Source organism: Condylura cristata, unplaced genomic scaffold (genome assembly GCF_000260355.1).
Source record: "Condylura cristata isolate star-nosed mole 26May11 unplaced genomic scaffold, ConCri1.0 scaffold00023, whole genome shotgun sequence".
Lineage (NCBI taxonomy): Eukaryota > Metazoa > Chordata > Mammalia > Eulipotyphla > Talpidae > Condylura > Condylura cristata.
The window spans coordinates 8,845,970-8,862,990 of NW_004567124.1; the positions used below are offsets into that span (position 1 = coordinate 8,845,970).

General features: G+C 44.3%; 1 protein-coding gene across 1 annotated transcript in view; it reads right to left on the reverse strand.

Moving 5' to 3' along the window:
- Positions 1–10,263: 10,263 nt before the first annotated feature.
- The window catches only part of TLN2 (talin 2), a 403,979-nt gene continuing 397,221 nt past the window's right edge, over positions 10,264–17,021 (reverse strand). The window contains exons 56-59 of the mRNA XM_004687721.2: positions 15,601–15,663; positions 15,327–15,509; positions 12,148–12,273; positions 10,264–11,159 (exon numbers count right to left, since the gene is read on the reverse strand). Coding sequence (XP_004687778.1) covers positions 11,031–11,159; positions 12,148–12,273; positions 15,327–15,509; positions 15,601–15,663 — 501 coding nt within the window. The 3' untranslated portion in view covers positions 10,264–11,030. The remainder of the gene's footprint in view (positions 11,160–12,147; positions 12,274–15,326; positions 15,510–15,600; positions 15,664–17,021) is intronic.

The window sequence follows — 17,021 nt, forward strand, 5'->3', positions numbered from 1 at the left end:
TATATATATATATATATATATATATATATATATATATATATATTATGGGAGAGGACTATGGATTCTTTGGTGATAGGAGAATATAGTGACCCACATCTGAGGGGTGAAGTCCTATGTATTATAAATAATAGCATGCAGTATATGTGACATTACATTATTACATATGTAACATACATTATGTAATATATACATCTGTAGTACATATAATATAGGTTACAGTACTATATGCTATGTGTGTGTATATATATATGTATATATATATATGCTATACACATAATATATGATTTACGATATAATATATAACATACAAGTTGTTGGGTTACTGTCACCTAGCCCTGCCCAGTTTCAGGTCGTCCTCATGAAACTGAAGCCCCCCTATTGTGGCTCTCCCCTAACTCCAGAAGCTGCTTTAGGGTTCAGGAAATAGCTGATGTGCCCTATGCTGTATTCCTTTCATGTGCCTGGAATTTTTCATTTTATTTCAGTCTTAAAAAACACTCCTTTTGTGCTTGGCAAGGTAGTGATGAGCAGCAAGTATTTCATGAAAGAATTTTACCAATGAGGATGCTGAGACTTGGGGTAAAGGAACTTGCCCAACTCCTATGATGTAAAATGAAGAAAACTGAATTCTGGGGTATTATTGATTCCGAAGCTGGGTCCAAAATCTTTGGACTGTAAGCCAAATGCAGCCTTCTGCTTTTTTTTTGTAGATCCAGGTTCCAAGGATGGCTTTTACATTTTTAAAAGGTAGTAAAAAAAAAAAAAACAAAGACAAAAACTGTCCAATGACAGAGGCTTTATGTGGCCTGCCAAGTCTAAAATATCTACCATCTGGCCTTGTACATGAAAAGCTTGCCAATCCCTGCTTGAGATTATAACATATGTCTGCCTCTGAGCTCACCCTGGGATGGCCAGATTGGTATGTCTCACTAAAGCTTCATTATTAACAACACCCTGTTCAGCAGTTCTGAATCCTTAATGTGACTTGGGTCTTCAAAGCCTTTTGCAATCCTAGTTTTGCAGGCTTGGCCTGTAGGAGGCACATACTCATTTGGAAGCACCTGTGTTTGCCAAAGCCTCTTGAGAGCTACAGGCTTTGCTATACATCCTACCATGTAAAGAGTTTGCATCAAGGGACTCCCTGAAACATTTAGGGGCTGGGCCAGTGACCCCCACCCTCCCTGAAGTCAGAAGGCAGATCAATGACTCACCTAGTTCCCTTATATCCTCTCCTACTTGATCCTTCAAAAACTCTGCAAAATTGGGGAACAATTTTTGTAGGTGATGAAACTAAGATTCAAAGAATATAGAGATTTACACAAGTACACAAAACAGTGGGGTAACAATTTGAATTTAGTGGTCTTCTACTTCGAAACATCCTGCTGCTGTTCTGGGTTACAAAGTCATGGGTGGGTCATCATCTCAGTGTTTAGAAAAAAATATCCAAAAAGTTAAGAGTCATACAAAGGAATGGCCGTATAACTCCAACAGGCCCATTTGAGGCTCATCTAATTCCCTAGAAATACATTCCCTTGTTTTGACCTTTTCTATTTACTAGTAGTTAGAATGCTGTATTAACTCCAGGTAGAAATGAAATTTTAGGATACCAGAGTAGACATGCAAGTAATGCTTATCTTACAGAGGTGCCATGATTTTGTCTGGTAGAGTAGATTACAACCCATCAGTTATGGTATTGTAAGGAGAAATACACAGCTCCATCTCATATAATGGCCCAGTCTCCTCCCTGCACTGTAGCTGTGAGTGATTTCCCTTCTCCTAGAAAATATTACCCTGCTGCTGCTGCTTCTATTTCAACTCTAGGCCTATTGGAGGAAAAAAACCACAGCCTGGGCAAAATTCACTGAGGTGGGGGGAGGACTTTGGAGGGGGGAGAGTATGTTGAAGGCAAGACAGTCCTATTCTCTCCCCACTCCTTTGATTCCCTGGAGTCCTCAGCTCCATGCTAATGACTCCAGACAAAATAGTTAAGAAACAAACCCACATTACACCACATATCCTACATACCAGACATTCCTCTGATGGTTTGCTTGGCAGGTGATTGGCCAGACTTCTCCAGCTCACCAGAGGCAGACATCTGAGAGAGCAGGGATGGGGACCCTGGCAGAGGAAGTGGGGAGGATCTGTATGCTGGTTGCTCATCACAGAATTTACAAGTAGGACTGAAATCCCAGAGTCTACAAACAGGTCGGTAGAGATCTCAGCTGTCTGCAGTCTGTCTCTTATCATTTTCACATTCATCAATAGCAAGCCAAAAACTAGAAGTCAGGCATCATCAATATAATACTCTACAGGTGTGTTACAAGTTAAGTGTCATTTAAATCTTTATGAAGATCCCGTATGAGTCTGGCAATATGTGTGGCCAAATGCCTGCTGAACTTCCCTCACGTGACTGCTGTCTGGACTCCATGGTGCTTTGGCCATGTCCAACTCAGGTTGGTTTACACATGGCAGGAATGTATTCAGTTAGAGACAGGGAAGTCTACAAGATTTAGAGTTATACAACCTGACCAACAGTATCACCAAATGCAGATTCTTTGATTCTTATGTTCTTTGATCACCTTGTCATCCTTGGGGTAGATTTCATTTTGACATTGGCTCTGCTTATGATCAGAAGAGGTTTCATTCACCGCTGATGTAGCAGCGGGGAGAGACTGCTACTTCCAGCTTACACTGCTGTTCCTCTTCTGGGCCAGAATCAGAACCAATCACCAGCAGTGTTATCTTTGGACCAATCAAGCCCACCCTTGACTTGAATTTAACTCCTCCTAAATCTTCCTGCCCCTCCATTGGGGAGTGAAGTACAATGTTCAGTTATACCCCTAACAGACTTGGAAGCTAAACAGCTTGTTGAAAGCCATGTCTATCTGAAGTCTAAAGCACTTGTATGTTATTTTTGTTTCATCGTGCTGTCTTATGAGGCAAGTAAAGGGAAGGAAGAATTGAGGAGTTGAATTTCAGGTGTCCTTTTGGAACATGGAGCTTTAGGAGGAAACTCTGGGTTTCTTTAAGAAACTGGCCCATTAACCCTTTCCTTTTAATCCAGTTGGCTTTACATTTCAGTGGAATTGGGCCCACAGGCACCATTTTATTGGGGTTAGCTCACAGCAGTTGAGGTTCTTTCAATGTTTCATTAGCAACCCCCTCTGGCCAGAGCCCATCTTCTGGACTTTGATGAACAATGGTCAGTGTCACCAGGAAGTTTCTGGATATCCATTATTATTATGTTTCTTTGCAGTTATATTAGGCTGGGGAAAGCAATTTTCAGAAATGCCATTTTAGCAACAGTCTGCTCTGTGGCATGGTGGGGCCATGTTAGGGTTGGGGCCAAAAAACAAACAAACAAAAACACACAACAAAAAAACAGCAGTGGTGGGTAGTAACTTCCTGGGAATAACTTTTTTTTCCTTATTCAGGTTCAAGTCAGCCGTTTAAAACAAAACAGTAATCATGAGGCCCTCAACACCAGCTGCACATTGCATAGTCTCAGGAAATCAACCTTTATTAAATATCTCATACATCCACACATTGGATTTAGGTTCTGGGGAAGTGACCTGTGACTCTGCCTGTGACAAAGATGAGGTTGCTGCACAGATGAAATATTACTTAGTAATACTAGACGGAGTATGCTGTATGTGCTAGGCAGGAAGGGGAGAGAAACAAAAATCCCAACAGGGTTTGAGAACAGAGTTGCTCAAAGAAAGATCCTTAGAATATTTATCCCTCAAAATAGGCTGAAATTAGAAAAAAGTGCTGAGTCCAAAAACAACTGGAGTAATACCATCTAATATATGCATTCTCATAGAGACCTCTTAAGGTATTAACTTGTTTGACTTCATAGCTATGATTCCTAAGCTTCATTTGATCATTCAAATGATCATTCATCCCCTTTTCCCTTAAGGAAGGCAGAGACGCTCTAGCTGTGTCCCATGGAACCACACTGCCCCCTGTGGTCAAAACCAGCCAGAGTGTGTAATCATGACAATAGCAAATTTGGGTACAAGGGCTTCCCTCCCTGTCACCCTGTAACAGCCCATGACAGGCAGATCTGCTTTATTAGGGCCCATGTGCTCAGCAAACAAGGGGACTGCAGGAGGCAAGCCAGAGAATGGGGCTGTCAGGATGCATGACCCCCAAACTCTCAGCTATCAGGTAAGCTGATGGCAAACTCACAGGCATAAAGAATAAGTCCTCCAAGGCAGAGGGGCGTTCAGCTTGAAGGGTTTGCTGTGTCTCTCCTCTGCTTCCCTGGCCTCTCCTTCTCTGTGGGAAATCCTGATTCCAGACTGCCAGTGGCCCTGCAAAGTGGCTTTGGCCTCTCTTTGTCCCTTAACTTTCAGGGGTCTTCATGCCCAACTCCTGCCTGCATGCCTTTGGCCCCAATGTATCTGGTAGCCCCCCGCCTAAATGATTCCCACCCTTTGGGGCCTGCTCCGTCCCACCCCCTCTTCATGTCCCTGTGTCCCCCACCCCTCAGCCTTCAGCCCAACAGTGGGTTCCTTGTCTTGTTCTTACTTCCCTTGCCCGAGACTGCCTTCCCCAGGAGGTCTTAAGATTTTTGAAGGGTAGCACTGTGTCTTTTATTCTCTCTGCATCTTGCCTCATGATTAGCAGTCCAGCCCGCCTCTCCCTTCCTGCTTCTCCCTGGAGGCCCCAGCAGTATCCGGTGCTGGCACACCTGGCTCAAGGCCCCTCTCATGAGACCCGGCCACAATTAGAAACATGCCAGCCTGCTGGTGAACCCACAAAGCATTTCTTCAACATTCAATTCTGGACTTAGAAGAATTAAACTTCTCTTTCTAAAAATAAGCCAGAGTCTCTGAGAAAGAGTGCCAAGCAGACAGGAAACTCTTAACATGTTTGCAAGTGCTGGGCCTGTTACCTTCCCTCACAGAGGCAGCATCGCCTACACCAGCCCTGGACACAGAGTGCTTGGGGTTGGTGCGGCTACTTGGGGAGTTCAGGCAGCAAAACTGCTGCAATCACAGTGATTCAAGGAGAACATGCAAACAAAAACATGAGTGAATTTCTCTGAATCATCAACTACTCCTGGGCACCAGTGCTTTGGACTCAGGATACAGTTGTGGTGTGGAAGCCAAGACCACAAACTAGGGTTATGGAAACACCAGGTGGGAATGATGCCAGGCTCTCTGTCATCTGCCTATTAAAGTTCACTAACTGGATACTCCTCAGTGACTCTTCAGATGCCCTGGTCACCCCCCAACACATGCAAACTCTCATCCTTTGCCCCTAGCCCTCAATACTGCCATCCTCTCTGTCTCCAATTGCCCAGCGTCCCTCTAGCAAGTCCCAGGCTGGGCCATTGCACCTGAGGTTGATGCTGCTCCCCTCGATCCATCATCCAAACTTCTAGGCTTTCCAAAGACAGTGGGTAAACACACGTGCTTTGAAATAACTGGAGTTTGAGTGTTTACTTTGCCTTTCACTAGGTGGGTGACCTTTCCATGGGGGTTGGGAGACCCCAGCTCTGCTAGCTGTATAACCTGTCTGTGCTTCAGCCTTCTGTTATAAAATGAGGACAGTATGGGGATTAAATGAGGGCACTCCAGCTCAGTTTCTGGCACATGGTTAAGTGGACAGTGTTAGCTTTCTAGAGGTGAAACATCCTGTTAATGAAGCCTGACCTGGCCTCGGCAGCTACCCCGAGGGAGGCTCTGTGGCAGGGCTCCTACCCTCTTTCCTTGTTCTGGATTTTTCTTGCACAGCTTCTTGAGACCTCACTCACTTCTGAGTTGCTGACCTTTGTTACTTTCTCTCCACTCATTGGTGAAGTATCCAAAGACAGAGTATCTCTTCTGATGTTTCTGCAGGGCCATTCATTTCTTAAGAATTCCAAGTGGCTTGGCCTGACATGGCCCCTCATGATGTGTCCCTGGCCCCATCCTGTGTCATACTCCCTGAGCCAAGTCTTGACCTCACTGCACACCTCATTCCTCTAAGCAATCTACCCCTTCATAAGGTCATGCCTTTGCATGTACAGCTCCTGTTGCCTGGGATTCCCCACCCTTCTAAGTCTGGAAAACTCCTTTCATTAGTAACTAGGTTCAAATGCCTTCTCTTCTCCTAATTCCAGGATTCTGCTCTCTTCTCCCACAGCCCTGGCCCTCTTGGGCCTGTAAATTTCTCTGGGAGTTAGGTAGGGTCTCCAGTGTCCTGCATAGTCAATGGGGCCCTCGGTGAGGTCTATGATGGTGGGCAAGCCTGATTTAGCTGCATGGAGAATCTGAATACCTACAGAACAATTCTAATCTCATACCTGCTACCACTTACCTGCCTCACAAACAGCTCCTCTGCAAATGGATAAACCTCTCTCTCCATGGCTGCATCAGCTGGGGGAGTCATCTGCCCAACACACACTACCCACAGAGTCCACAAACGTTTGTTCCCCTCACCCCCTCTTGGAATGCACCTCAGCCTTACTTTTGTTGCTAAGTCAAAGATATAAAAGCATCAGCATTTGGCTTAGAGATCCTAAATCACCAATTAAAGAGAAAAAATAATCTGTAGTTGCTAGGCACGCCAGTGACACTTTCTCTGTGACTATGGTGATTCTTTGACATCCCTCTCTTATAGATTAGAAAACCCTTACATTTTTCTGAGTCTGGTTCCCCCTAACAAGAGCTCTGGCCAAGAATCTGCACCTACTCCCTGCAGGGTATTATAATTCCTGCCATCAAAAGCCTTCCCTGGCAGAGGCAAAGCTTTCCCAGGTTAGTCCCAGAGTTAAGCCTAGAAAGAGCATCTACATGCTGTATTCAGCTGTGCAGTCTTCCACACAGGTTAGCCTAGAGCTATGTGTGCAGGAAGCCTGCTTTTTTTCCGAAAAAATAATTACTGCTTCCCATTCAAGGCCTAGTTCTTTTGAATTTCCTCAAAGTGACAGCAAAATTCTATGGAATTCAGCGGTACCCTTGACTTTGCACCCCTCCCCCATACACACACACACACACACACACAGTCTCTACACTCTCTTCATACTCATCTTTAACGACTGACCCAGCACTCCTGATGGAATTTCTCTCACCTAGGAAGCCATATTCTCTTTCCTTTCTCTTCCACCTTCCTCCTGTTCCGACGAGACTTTCACACAAGTTCATTCCTTTAAAAGTTTATTTCTGGAGAATTAAAAAAAATAATTTATGTGACCAGATCAATAAACACATTATGACACAGGACAAAACTTAGCTTTCCTGTTTGCTTACGGATTTTACAGTTTGGTGAAGAGGCCACTGCTAAAATCCAGTTTGTGGGGAACCAGGGGACTCTGGTGGGTGCCTTACACATGGATACTTATTGGAGGGCTGGAAGATAGGTTCAGAGGAAAGTCAAATCCAGATACCTTTTACAGAAATGTCCTTTTGCCATTTTTATTCAGTTAATAGCAGCTTACCTCTATCATGCCTGTTCCTAAGGTCCATGAATATAACCCAGCAAGAACACGCCCAGAAAGATGGACCACAGTCTTAGGAACTTTAAATGGGAATGAGCTTTTACTTGGGAACCATGTTGGGGAAGACACCTTTCCCTGCAGAGATCCCTCTGGAAGCTGTGGAGAGGCAGGGGCCCGAGTCACCAGCACAGCTGTCAGGATCTTTGGGTTTCTGAACTCCGCTGCTGCTAATCTGAAGCTGACATTTCCTCCCAATTTGTTTCCCATGAAGCTCTCCAAGGGGCCACTCCGTTGGTCAGTAGGAGGCTAAGGGCTGTACAGGCTGAAAATCCTTGTTGGGCTTCTACAGTCAGATTCCCTAGAGGCCCTTCAGATCCCAGAACCTCAGAGCCAGGAAAAAAGAGTTAGGGGATCATGTGCCCAGGAGGAAATAAGCTCATCAGCAGGAGGCTTGTGAGACCCCAAGGAGCAGAGCCCACGACTTTTTTTTAACCACCACTGCCCTGCTGCCTGGGTGACAGAATTCATACTCTGTGTGTGGGTGAAGTGGGGGTTGGTGGTGGTGACATTTGGTTTTAATGTCTTCACAAATTAGGAATAGACTTTGGTTTTCTGTAAACTCACTGACTGATCAAATGCCCAGGACAAGCAGGGAAAGCCAATGAGCATTCTAAAGGCCTTTGTGTCAGGAGCACAGGCGGTGGTGCAGACTGTGCATCATCTGTGGGCCACTGGCCCTGCCTTTGATGGCCTGTGGTCCCAGGACGCCTGATGGCGGAACACCTAGGTACCTGCTTGTTCTGATCACCAGGACAGCACCCAACTGGACACTGGCAGAGTTGAAACAAGGGCTGGTTGTTTAATTGACTGTGATTTTAGCATCTTTAACCAGAGACTTTTTGAAAGGCAAAACCAAGCAAAACCCAATTTCCCAAATCTCTGGGCAGTCCTGGAGTCCCTTTTTGACCGTTAGAGACAAGAATTTCTTTTACAACGATTAGCCCAAGCATTCAAAACCCTTAGTTTCCTTCACTGCACATCTGTGGCCTCTGTACAGAAGAAATGAATTTCCTTTGCTTGAGGCTAGGACCCATTTTTACCCTGAAAGCATCCTCTCACTAGATGTTTTGAAATGAAAGCTAAATCCCCAAATTTTACTCCTAACTGTGGCATTTCCCTCTGACGAACCAGAATTTCATCCTTAGCTATGTGGGACAGCTGCAATAGCACCTATTGAATAATGCCCAAAGTATACCTTGCAACCATTTTATGAAATAAGAAAGACCAAGTCAGGCACGAGGCTGCTCATGCACATGTACACGGTGGGGCGGGGAGAGGGCGAGGAAGGACAGATGAAGAACTTGGTGACAACTTGGAACCAACTTCCCAAAAGATCCTAGCAGCAGAACATCCCATATGGGAAGATACTGACACAGGCCCTATGTAAATAAAGTTTGTGCCTGTTCTTTGAGGTTGTTATGGACAGGCCTTTCTCTGGAGGTTTTGATCTTTCTCTGGATGTTTTTCTAGTATCAGATGTAGTATAGGTTTTAAACAACTCAGAGGCTGGACAGAGAACTCACTGCTTCCTGGGAAGCAGGTTGTGACGAGGGCAGGTGGAAAGGACAAGGCAATAGCACAGGCTGAAAAAAAAAAAAAGAGGGTAGGTCATGGAGGTGCCCAGAGTCCTGCTCCAAAAAGTCATTTTTATGTCTTGACTCTGAACTTTGGGACCTTTGCTTCCCAAGATGCTCATATTGCACCCTTACACATCCATGGAGTAACTCTTGGGAAGAACCACCTCCTAGTTTTTCTCCTGAAGTCTACAGCGGTACATCCCAGGGCAGGGCTGAAGAGTTGTACTTGTCCACTCAAAGAGGGTTACCTTTCCCCTGAGAGCCAGGGCCCCACCAATTCCCTCCTCTTCAGGGTTGGTGCAGAACTCCCTCCACATTCCACTTGCCTTTTCCTTATGTATTTCCTCTAGCCTTCTAGATGTCTGGGAAGAAAACCAAATCAACATGTAGCACTTAGAAGTCTCTTATAAATATGAAAGACTGTTGGATGTTTAATTGTATCCTACAGTCATGACATGGGGTGGGTCTGCTCAGGCAGGACTGCTGGGTAAATCTTGAGGTGTCACATTTTTAGGATCACAGCATTGACTTTACGCCGTGGGTGGAACGTTGAAACTATATGGTAGATGAATTATGTGAAGTGACACAAGACTGCAGAGAAATGAGAATGATGGTCCTCAGCAGTCATCCCACACATCCACCTACCTCTAATGTCCTCCCCACCTGAGTTTTTTCAAATACACTTGATAGACGCATTAGCACCTACCCATAAGTCATTCATCCTCCATGTACTATATAGACTTGGGTACAGGCTTAGATTAAAGGTAAATTCAAGGTTTAAAATGCTTTTTTTTTCAAGGACATGGTTCTGAAAAATGAAAGAGGAAAAAAAATGAAATCCTGCAAGTGTGGCATCCAGATGAACACTGAAAATTTCATGTCTTCTCTTGGAAGATCTGATGGTATGCAAAACAATCTTGTAGTAGGTTTGTATTGATTCCAGGATGCATCTAGACTTCAGGAATATAGAGACACAGAGAAAAATGCCCACCTTGGGATGGAAGGCATGGTAGATTTTTTTTTTTAAAATGCCTTCCAATCCTGAATTCTGAAAGGTCTAGGAAGGAGTCATCAAAAAGTGCTTGTCTTCAGCTGAATTCCCACTTTGACTATGAGGGAGATGGTGTATCGATGGTCATTTTTAGGACATGGGTTTGTGTGTATGAATTTGTATGAACTGAGACAGCCTATGCATAATAAGGAGCCCAAATATTTTATTACAGCTCCTGTTCACCAAGCCCTGATAGTCTCCCATACTTCTGTCCTTTGGATTATGGAGGGAAAAAAAAAACACTGTGTGATTTTTCTGGGCTACAGAATACAAGATGGGTCTAGATTGTACAAGGAGCTTACACACTGAGGCAAGAAAGCGTGCAAACGGGAGCAGGAATTCTTCACTCTGTAGGTGAGCCAGTGTTTCAGATATGGAAGGGGGACTTGGGTCACCCTCCTGGAGTCCACACTGGTTTATATTTCTGGATTTTATTAACTGTGTCCAGCTGCAACTTCCATCTTCTCCTGAGAGAGAAGAACATCTTTGAGTATCTAAGACATCAGTGATTTCTCCCAAGCTGGTTTTTTTTTTTTTTCCAGCTAAGATTTCACAAAAGGCCCAGGAATCGGGCTATAGAAGGGTCAACAAAAGCAAAAGTGTCTGAGAACGACATAATACTGACTTCTCCTTTTTTGGTAACAGTCCATAAAACGTGTGCCCCTCTCTCCTGAGATATGGTGAGGCATGAGGGGAGGTGGCAGAGGAGCTGTGGGTGGGACACTGTACCGTGTGACATCACGATCATGCAGCGGTGCCTGACAGGACAGAGATGTGACATGAGCACTCAGGGCTCCAGGCAGGCCCCAGGGGGAGGAAGGCTATTTCCAGGTATGTGCCCAGCCTCTCAGGAACACTGTCTGTCCAGTTCTTGTAGAGCTGTCCCCTGGGGCTCACCACCTGGGCTCTGGCCTTAACCTTCATCCTCCCTTAGTTCAGTGGGTAGGAATTTATACTGCTGCTGACGGATCTGGGCCAACTTTTTTCTAGCTTCTTCCAGTTCTCGCTCTTTCTTCAGCATTTCTTCCTGGGCAGCAATGATCTAGAAGAAAAGCATAAGTTATATGGATCTACTACTTTCTAGGAAACCACCTTATCTCTCCACTAGTTGCTCCTCGAGCACCCACAGCTTCTGTCACAATGTGACACAGCAGTGCACCAGGAATCACATCTTGGCAATGGGACCAGCCTTTGTGCCAGGGTTTTAAGACCAACCCAATTGTTCCAAGAAAACAAGCTGACTTCTAGACATTGATTAAACAGCAAACATCTATGATATCCTCATTATGCATCAGGCTCACAAGAATGAATAACTTCAGTAATGTGGCCTCTGTGCTCCTGGCAGAAAAGTAATTTCATATAATAGGTTTATATCAACACATACTCCAGACTTCCAGCCCAACTTCCTGAAGTATCTTTCTCACTTGCATGCACAAAAATGCATTCCCTCCTAAGACAGAATCCCATCTATTCTTCATAAAATTTCTAAGAAGCGAGAACTGTGATGCATTGTCTCTGTAGAGTCCAAATATCTGGAGTAGACAGCATCTCTAAATGCATCATTTTATTTAAATAATTATGCTGCTGTCCTGTAATTTCTCAATTTCTACAGTAGAATGCCCAATTTTTAGTTAGGTACACAGCTGCTCAGAAAAGATTACTACATTTCTCAGCCTCCATGGCAGTTAGGTGACCAACTGCTGACCCATAGCATGTGAGAGGACATGATACATGCAAAGTGAGAGACATGCAGCCCCGCTTTCTCCTTGCCTTGCTGGCTGGAAAGACCAAAGGGTATTTAACTATCTTAGAGCAAGTGGACAAGGGAAATATCTTCAGTGATAACAAGCTATTGTTACAAGAAGGCAGGAAGAATATGAGTTTCAGACACAAGGGAACCACCACATTACCTTAGACTGCTAGAGGAGGAAGACATAAACTTCCATCTTGTTTAAGTCACCATTATTTTGTGTGTCTGTTACAACAATGCTTAGACAGAGAATAAGCACTGTCTGGATTTAATCACAAACCTGAGCAATGCCCCCCACAAACTTTGTTTTCACTACGACATCATCATCATCAGCTTTCCCAAATGCTGCCTTCTGGGCTGCACGAACAAGATTGTCTGAGGCTCTTTTCACAGCATTTCCTGCCGCCTGGAGAGGGAACAGGAAAACATTATATCATTAGAGACAGCCATTTGGAGCCTGAAAGAACAGATATGAAAGTACAGTTCATGAGATTATGAATCAATGTATTAGTCAACCATTACATAGAAGGTCTCTCTAGTTAGTGTCTGTCTGTCTGCCCATTTGTCCACTGATTTCTACCAATATTGGCATCCATCTAACCTCAGCTTATGAAATACAGTTCCCAGGCTCCAAAAGCACACAATTTTGAGAGAATTACAATATGTAAATAAATGATTGTAGCAATGTGATGTGTGTTAATGGACACACTCAAGAGGCTGCCTTCTTGGTTGAGAAAATTATCATCCTCTGTCCCATGTAAGCAGACATACTTGAGGAGTTATGTTATACATCACTTTTTCTGATGCTTTGGTCTCACTACCTGTCCCCCTGACCCTACCTCCCAGTGCATCTCGAGTGCTCTGAGATTCTTTGCAGGTATCACCATACTGTGGCTGCCTTTCTCTTGGACAGTAAACTACTTGAGAGCTGGGGCTGTAACTTGAATCCCCGGGATCTGGCAGTGACTGCCCAGGGCTGGCCCTGAGACTGAGTGCTTTCTTAAGGGAATGAAGGGCTATAAGTGTACAACATATACACGCCAGCATGGAGGGCTGGGAATCCACTGATAACACAGGACATTTACAAAATATTTTTTTCATGTTATAGTTGGGCTTTATGTCACATGCTCAAGGATGGAACAACTGCTCAAGAAGGGTAATGTGAAGTCTGTGACTTTTCAACCTGAATTCAAGCTCTTCAGTAAGCGCACACCAATTACTTTTAGTACTCATAAAGCATGACACCAGGGAGTTGTCCTCTGCCAGCTAAGCGTGGGATTTTCTTCTAATGGTGGTCAAGGCATCAATAAACCTCCTATGGAACTTGTCTGGGGCCCTCAGAGTTAAGGACTTGTACTTGGTGGTTAGCAACAGAAAGTTAAGAGCTTTTGTCATTCAGAGCTAACTACCTCACCTGGCTTGTGATGCAAAGCAACCAGTGGGGCTTTGCAACATGGGCTCACACAAGACAGAAAGGGGAAGCCAATTAATATCTGACAAGTAGTCATTATGTATTTAGCCTCCAAATAGCTTTCTGATGTCAGAAATCATTAATTCACTTTTCTGATGTAGAAACTGAGGCTAAGTAGCTTATCAAAAATCCCATGGCTAATAGGTTAGAGAGCTGGGACTTAAACCAAGGTTTGTCTATTCCCAGAGACCTTCTGGGTCATTGCACTGTGTTCAGTGGACACTGAAGTGTCCAGTAAAGCAGTAATATTGATAACAAGGCCAATGCTGTGTGACATCTGAATAATCCTCAGGATTTACAAAGCATTTTCATATTTCTTTGACCCTCTTAAGAGGGCAGGTATCCTGATTCTCATCTTACAAATGAGGCATCTAAGGCCTGAAGAGCTTTGGCTGGTGTGTGCGAGATCATGTACAATACACGGGAGAGGCAAGACTGGGACTCAGGGTGTTTTTATCTGAGGTGTCTCCAAAACCTACAAATCACACATTCACTTAGCTCCTGAGGGTCACCCTGGGATTAGCCCAGGAGTCAGAAGAAGGTGAGGGAGATGGGTCTGAGAGAGACTCAGGAAGACCAATCAATAGAAATATAATTTCAAAGTAAAACAAATTCTGAGTTTTGTTAGAGCTGTTCAGATAGTTATACATTATGATTTTGTTCACGATTTATATGAGGGCTTTTTAGTCACAAAACATTTGCATTATAATACTTATAATAATGAAAATCTAGAAAACTGGAAACAAAATATCCAAAGCACAGGGAAATTCTGGCACAGTTGATGTCATTTCATGCAATTATTAAAAATGAGACTCATGAAGAATGGACCAGTTAGCTTTGCAAAGAGAAATTATGAAGTCTTTTCTTTAAGTAAAAAAGGTATGTATGATAAAATGTTAAGGGAAAAAGTGCGGACTAACACTGCTATGATTACAACTAGACAAAGTTATTGTGAAATAGATTAAAAACAGGAAGAAAAAAATCGTAATATTTGGCATGACAAGATGTAGAGGCTATGTGATTTTTTTCCTTTTACTAAGCATGTCTTTTAATATGTTTAAAGTACATTTTTTAAAAAAGATTTATTTATTCATACAGAACTGGGGTACAGGCCAGAGGTGTGGGGTTGGTGAGGGGATTCACCCAAGGCAGAGTAGGGAGCCGAACAGTCAGATCTATGAAGTACACTGCTGAGGGGAGCAGCGGGCGGGTCAGGAGAGGTATGCTGCGTCATGTGGTCACCTCCGGGGCAGGTGGGATGGAACTCATGCATAAGTGGCTTAAGCTTCTTAGTGCAGTGCTTTAACCCGCTGCGCCACCAGGGAGGGCCCCTGTTTAAAGTGTATTTATCAGGAAAATGTTTGTGCCCTGGGAAGGACTCAAGTGTCACTTTCATAAGCATGTTCACTGGGGTCTGAGAAACCTCAGCGACACCATCTCAGATGAATTCCTCAGTCCTTCCACTCTTATTAACAAGCAGTGAACGGGGGCCTCCACCTCTGGTGTGAGAGATGTTAACAGAGATGTGCCTAAGAAGCTCAGAGCCTTGTCAAAGACAGACATAAAGATAAACATGGTGGCTCCAGATGACAGGAACTCTAACAATGGTCTGGTCAGGCTCTCTGGCACAGCAGAAGAGGGAATGACTGCTTGGCAGTCAGGGAGGGCTTCCCAGAAGAGGTGACTATGGTGAATGATAAAGGGGTGAGTAGGCATTCACCAGGTCGGGCTGGTGGGGGAGATAACCAGGCTATACTGGGTGAGTGAGGGCCCCATCACAGGAGTCTGGAAGGCACACATGAAGAATGTCAGTTTGGCTGGGCAGCAGGTACAGGATGCATGGCCACACGTAGTAGAAAATGAGAAGAGTAGGACAGAGTTGGCTGATGAAGGCCTGGTGGGTCATGCCGAGAAGTGAGACTATCTCCTTTGGCGACACTTACCCGCTCCAACAGGAGTATTTTCCCACCAGCATCAGTGACCATTACCTGTAGCCGCCTCATGGCCTCTGAATCCTGATCGGCCTTCACTTTGCAGGCCACAAGCAGCTGAGCTGTGGAAGCAGCGACCTGCTTGGCGGATGAGATGAGCTTCTCCTCACTGGCATGTCCCTGAACAGAGGCATTCGCTGCCTCGCAGAGACTGCTGGTTGCAGCTGCCACCATCCGGGCCTGGGGACAGGCAACAGAGAAGTGATTCAAGGCCCAAACCTCTGTCTGATGACCCAAGAAGCAAATGCAGAGGAAGGAAAAGGTGACTTACAGCAGAAATCAGTCCCTGTGACCATTGTCCGTCGTCTGCAGCATTGGCAGGGATGGAGCCAACCTAGAGTGAGGAGTTTTGAAATCTGCAATGAGAGCTAGAAGGCTCAGGGTGATAGTCCCTCAACTCACCTTGCCTGGAACTAGAGAGGAACAAGTACTAGAAACACAGCAACACTAAGAAATCCCGCTAATAGCACCAGTGTGATGATGGAGCATCTTTTCGCTGACATCCTCCACCCCCCACCCCCAAAGCCCCTGGTCATGCCAGGAATGAACATGCTGGCTACTTCTACCTGGAAGCTCAGAATAGCTTCCATTTTGTTGCAGCTGTTGTGTTTCTGTGAAACCAGCTTAGAGACAATGGGCTAGGGCTGTCTTTACATGCTTATTTCCTTTGCTGACCATTCTCCATTTCAAACACAAGAGCAAATGAGATCTCTTCTTTCAGGTGTCAAGGGAAACTTAAATCTCTCCTGACTACTGATCCTGGATGCCACACTGTGACTTTCTGGTTGATGATGCGAAAAGGGGGAGGGCGGTGTTTCCCTTCATGCGGTTTGTAGACTTGACCTGAATACTGACCATTTTATCAGAGATAGGGAGAGGAGAGGCTTTATATAAGACCACCTATGTGCTTATTTAGAACCTATATGAAGAAATGAAACATTTCTTGTTCAGATATAGGGGGAGTAGCTATGGGAAGAAATATTTTTATACATGTGGGAGGTACCTGGGGAGATAAGAGATGAGTCTCTCAATTTAAACCTTAAATTGGGAATTTATTAGTAATCACAGGCACCCAGCATTCTGGCACCCAGGCAGTCAGCCTTACTGAATGTTAGATAAAAACCACCAAGTCTGGCACATAATCTTATGGTTCCAGTGGAACCTCCTCTATCAACTTTTAAAATGCCTTCACCTCTAAGTTCCTGGAAAGATAAAGGCTCTGTCATATCCAAATTATATTTTCTAGAATTTAGCAATGTGCCTGGCACATAATAAGCCCCTTATTAATGTTGAAATAAAGGGAAATTTTTTGGTCAGGTGATCTTCTCAGTGATCCATTTTTGGTCTTCATATCCTCATCAGTCAGCAAGAACTGGTTGAGTAAGGCTGGTACTATGCTAACCGTACAGGCCTAAGTGAGAAACACAAAGAGCCAGCTGTGGAGATATATATAAATCAGTATTGAATAACATATCACATGATGACTTATAAAGAGGAGTCAAAATATGAGGGCTGGAGTAAAACATGGCTACGATCATTAGAATTTCTGGAGAAAGATGGAAGGTCACCCACTGGGTATAACTCATCCGCATTACAAGTTCTTAGATTAAGACACCATCAGGTTCGTTTATTGGTACATGGATAGCAAAGGCCTTTTAATATTAAATGAAAATGACTAATAATGATGGTAAG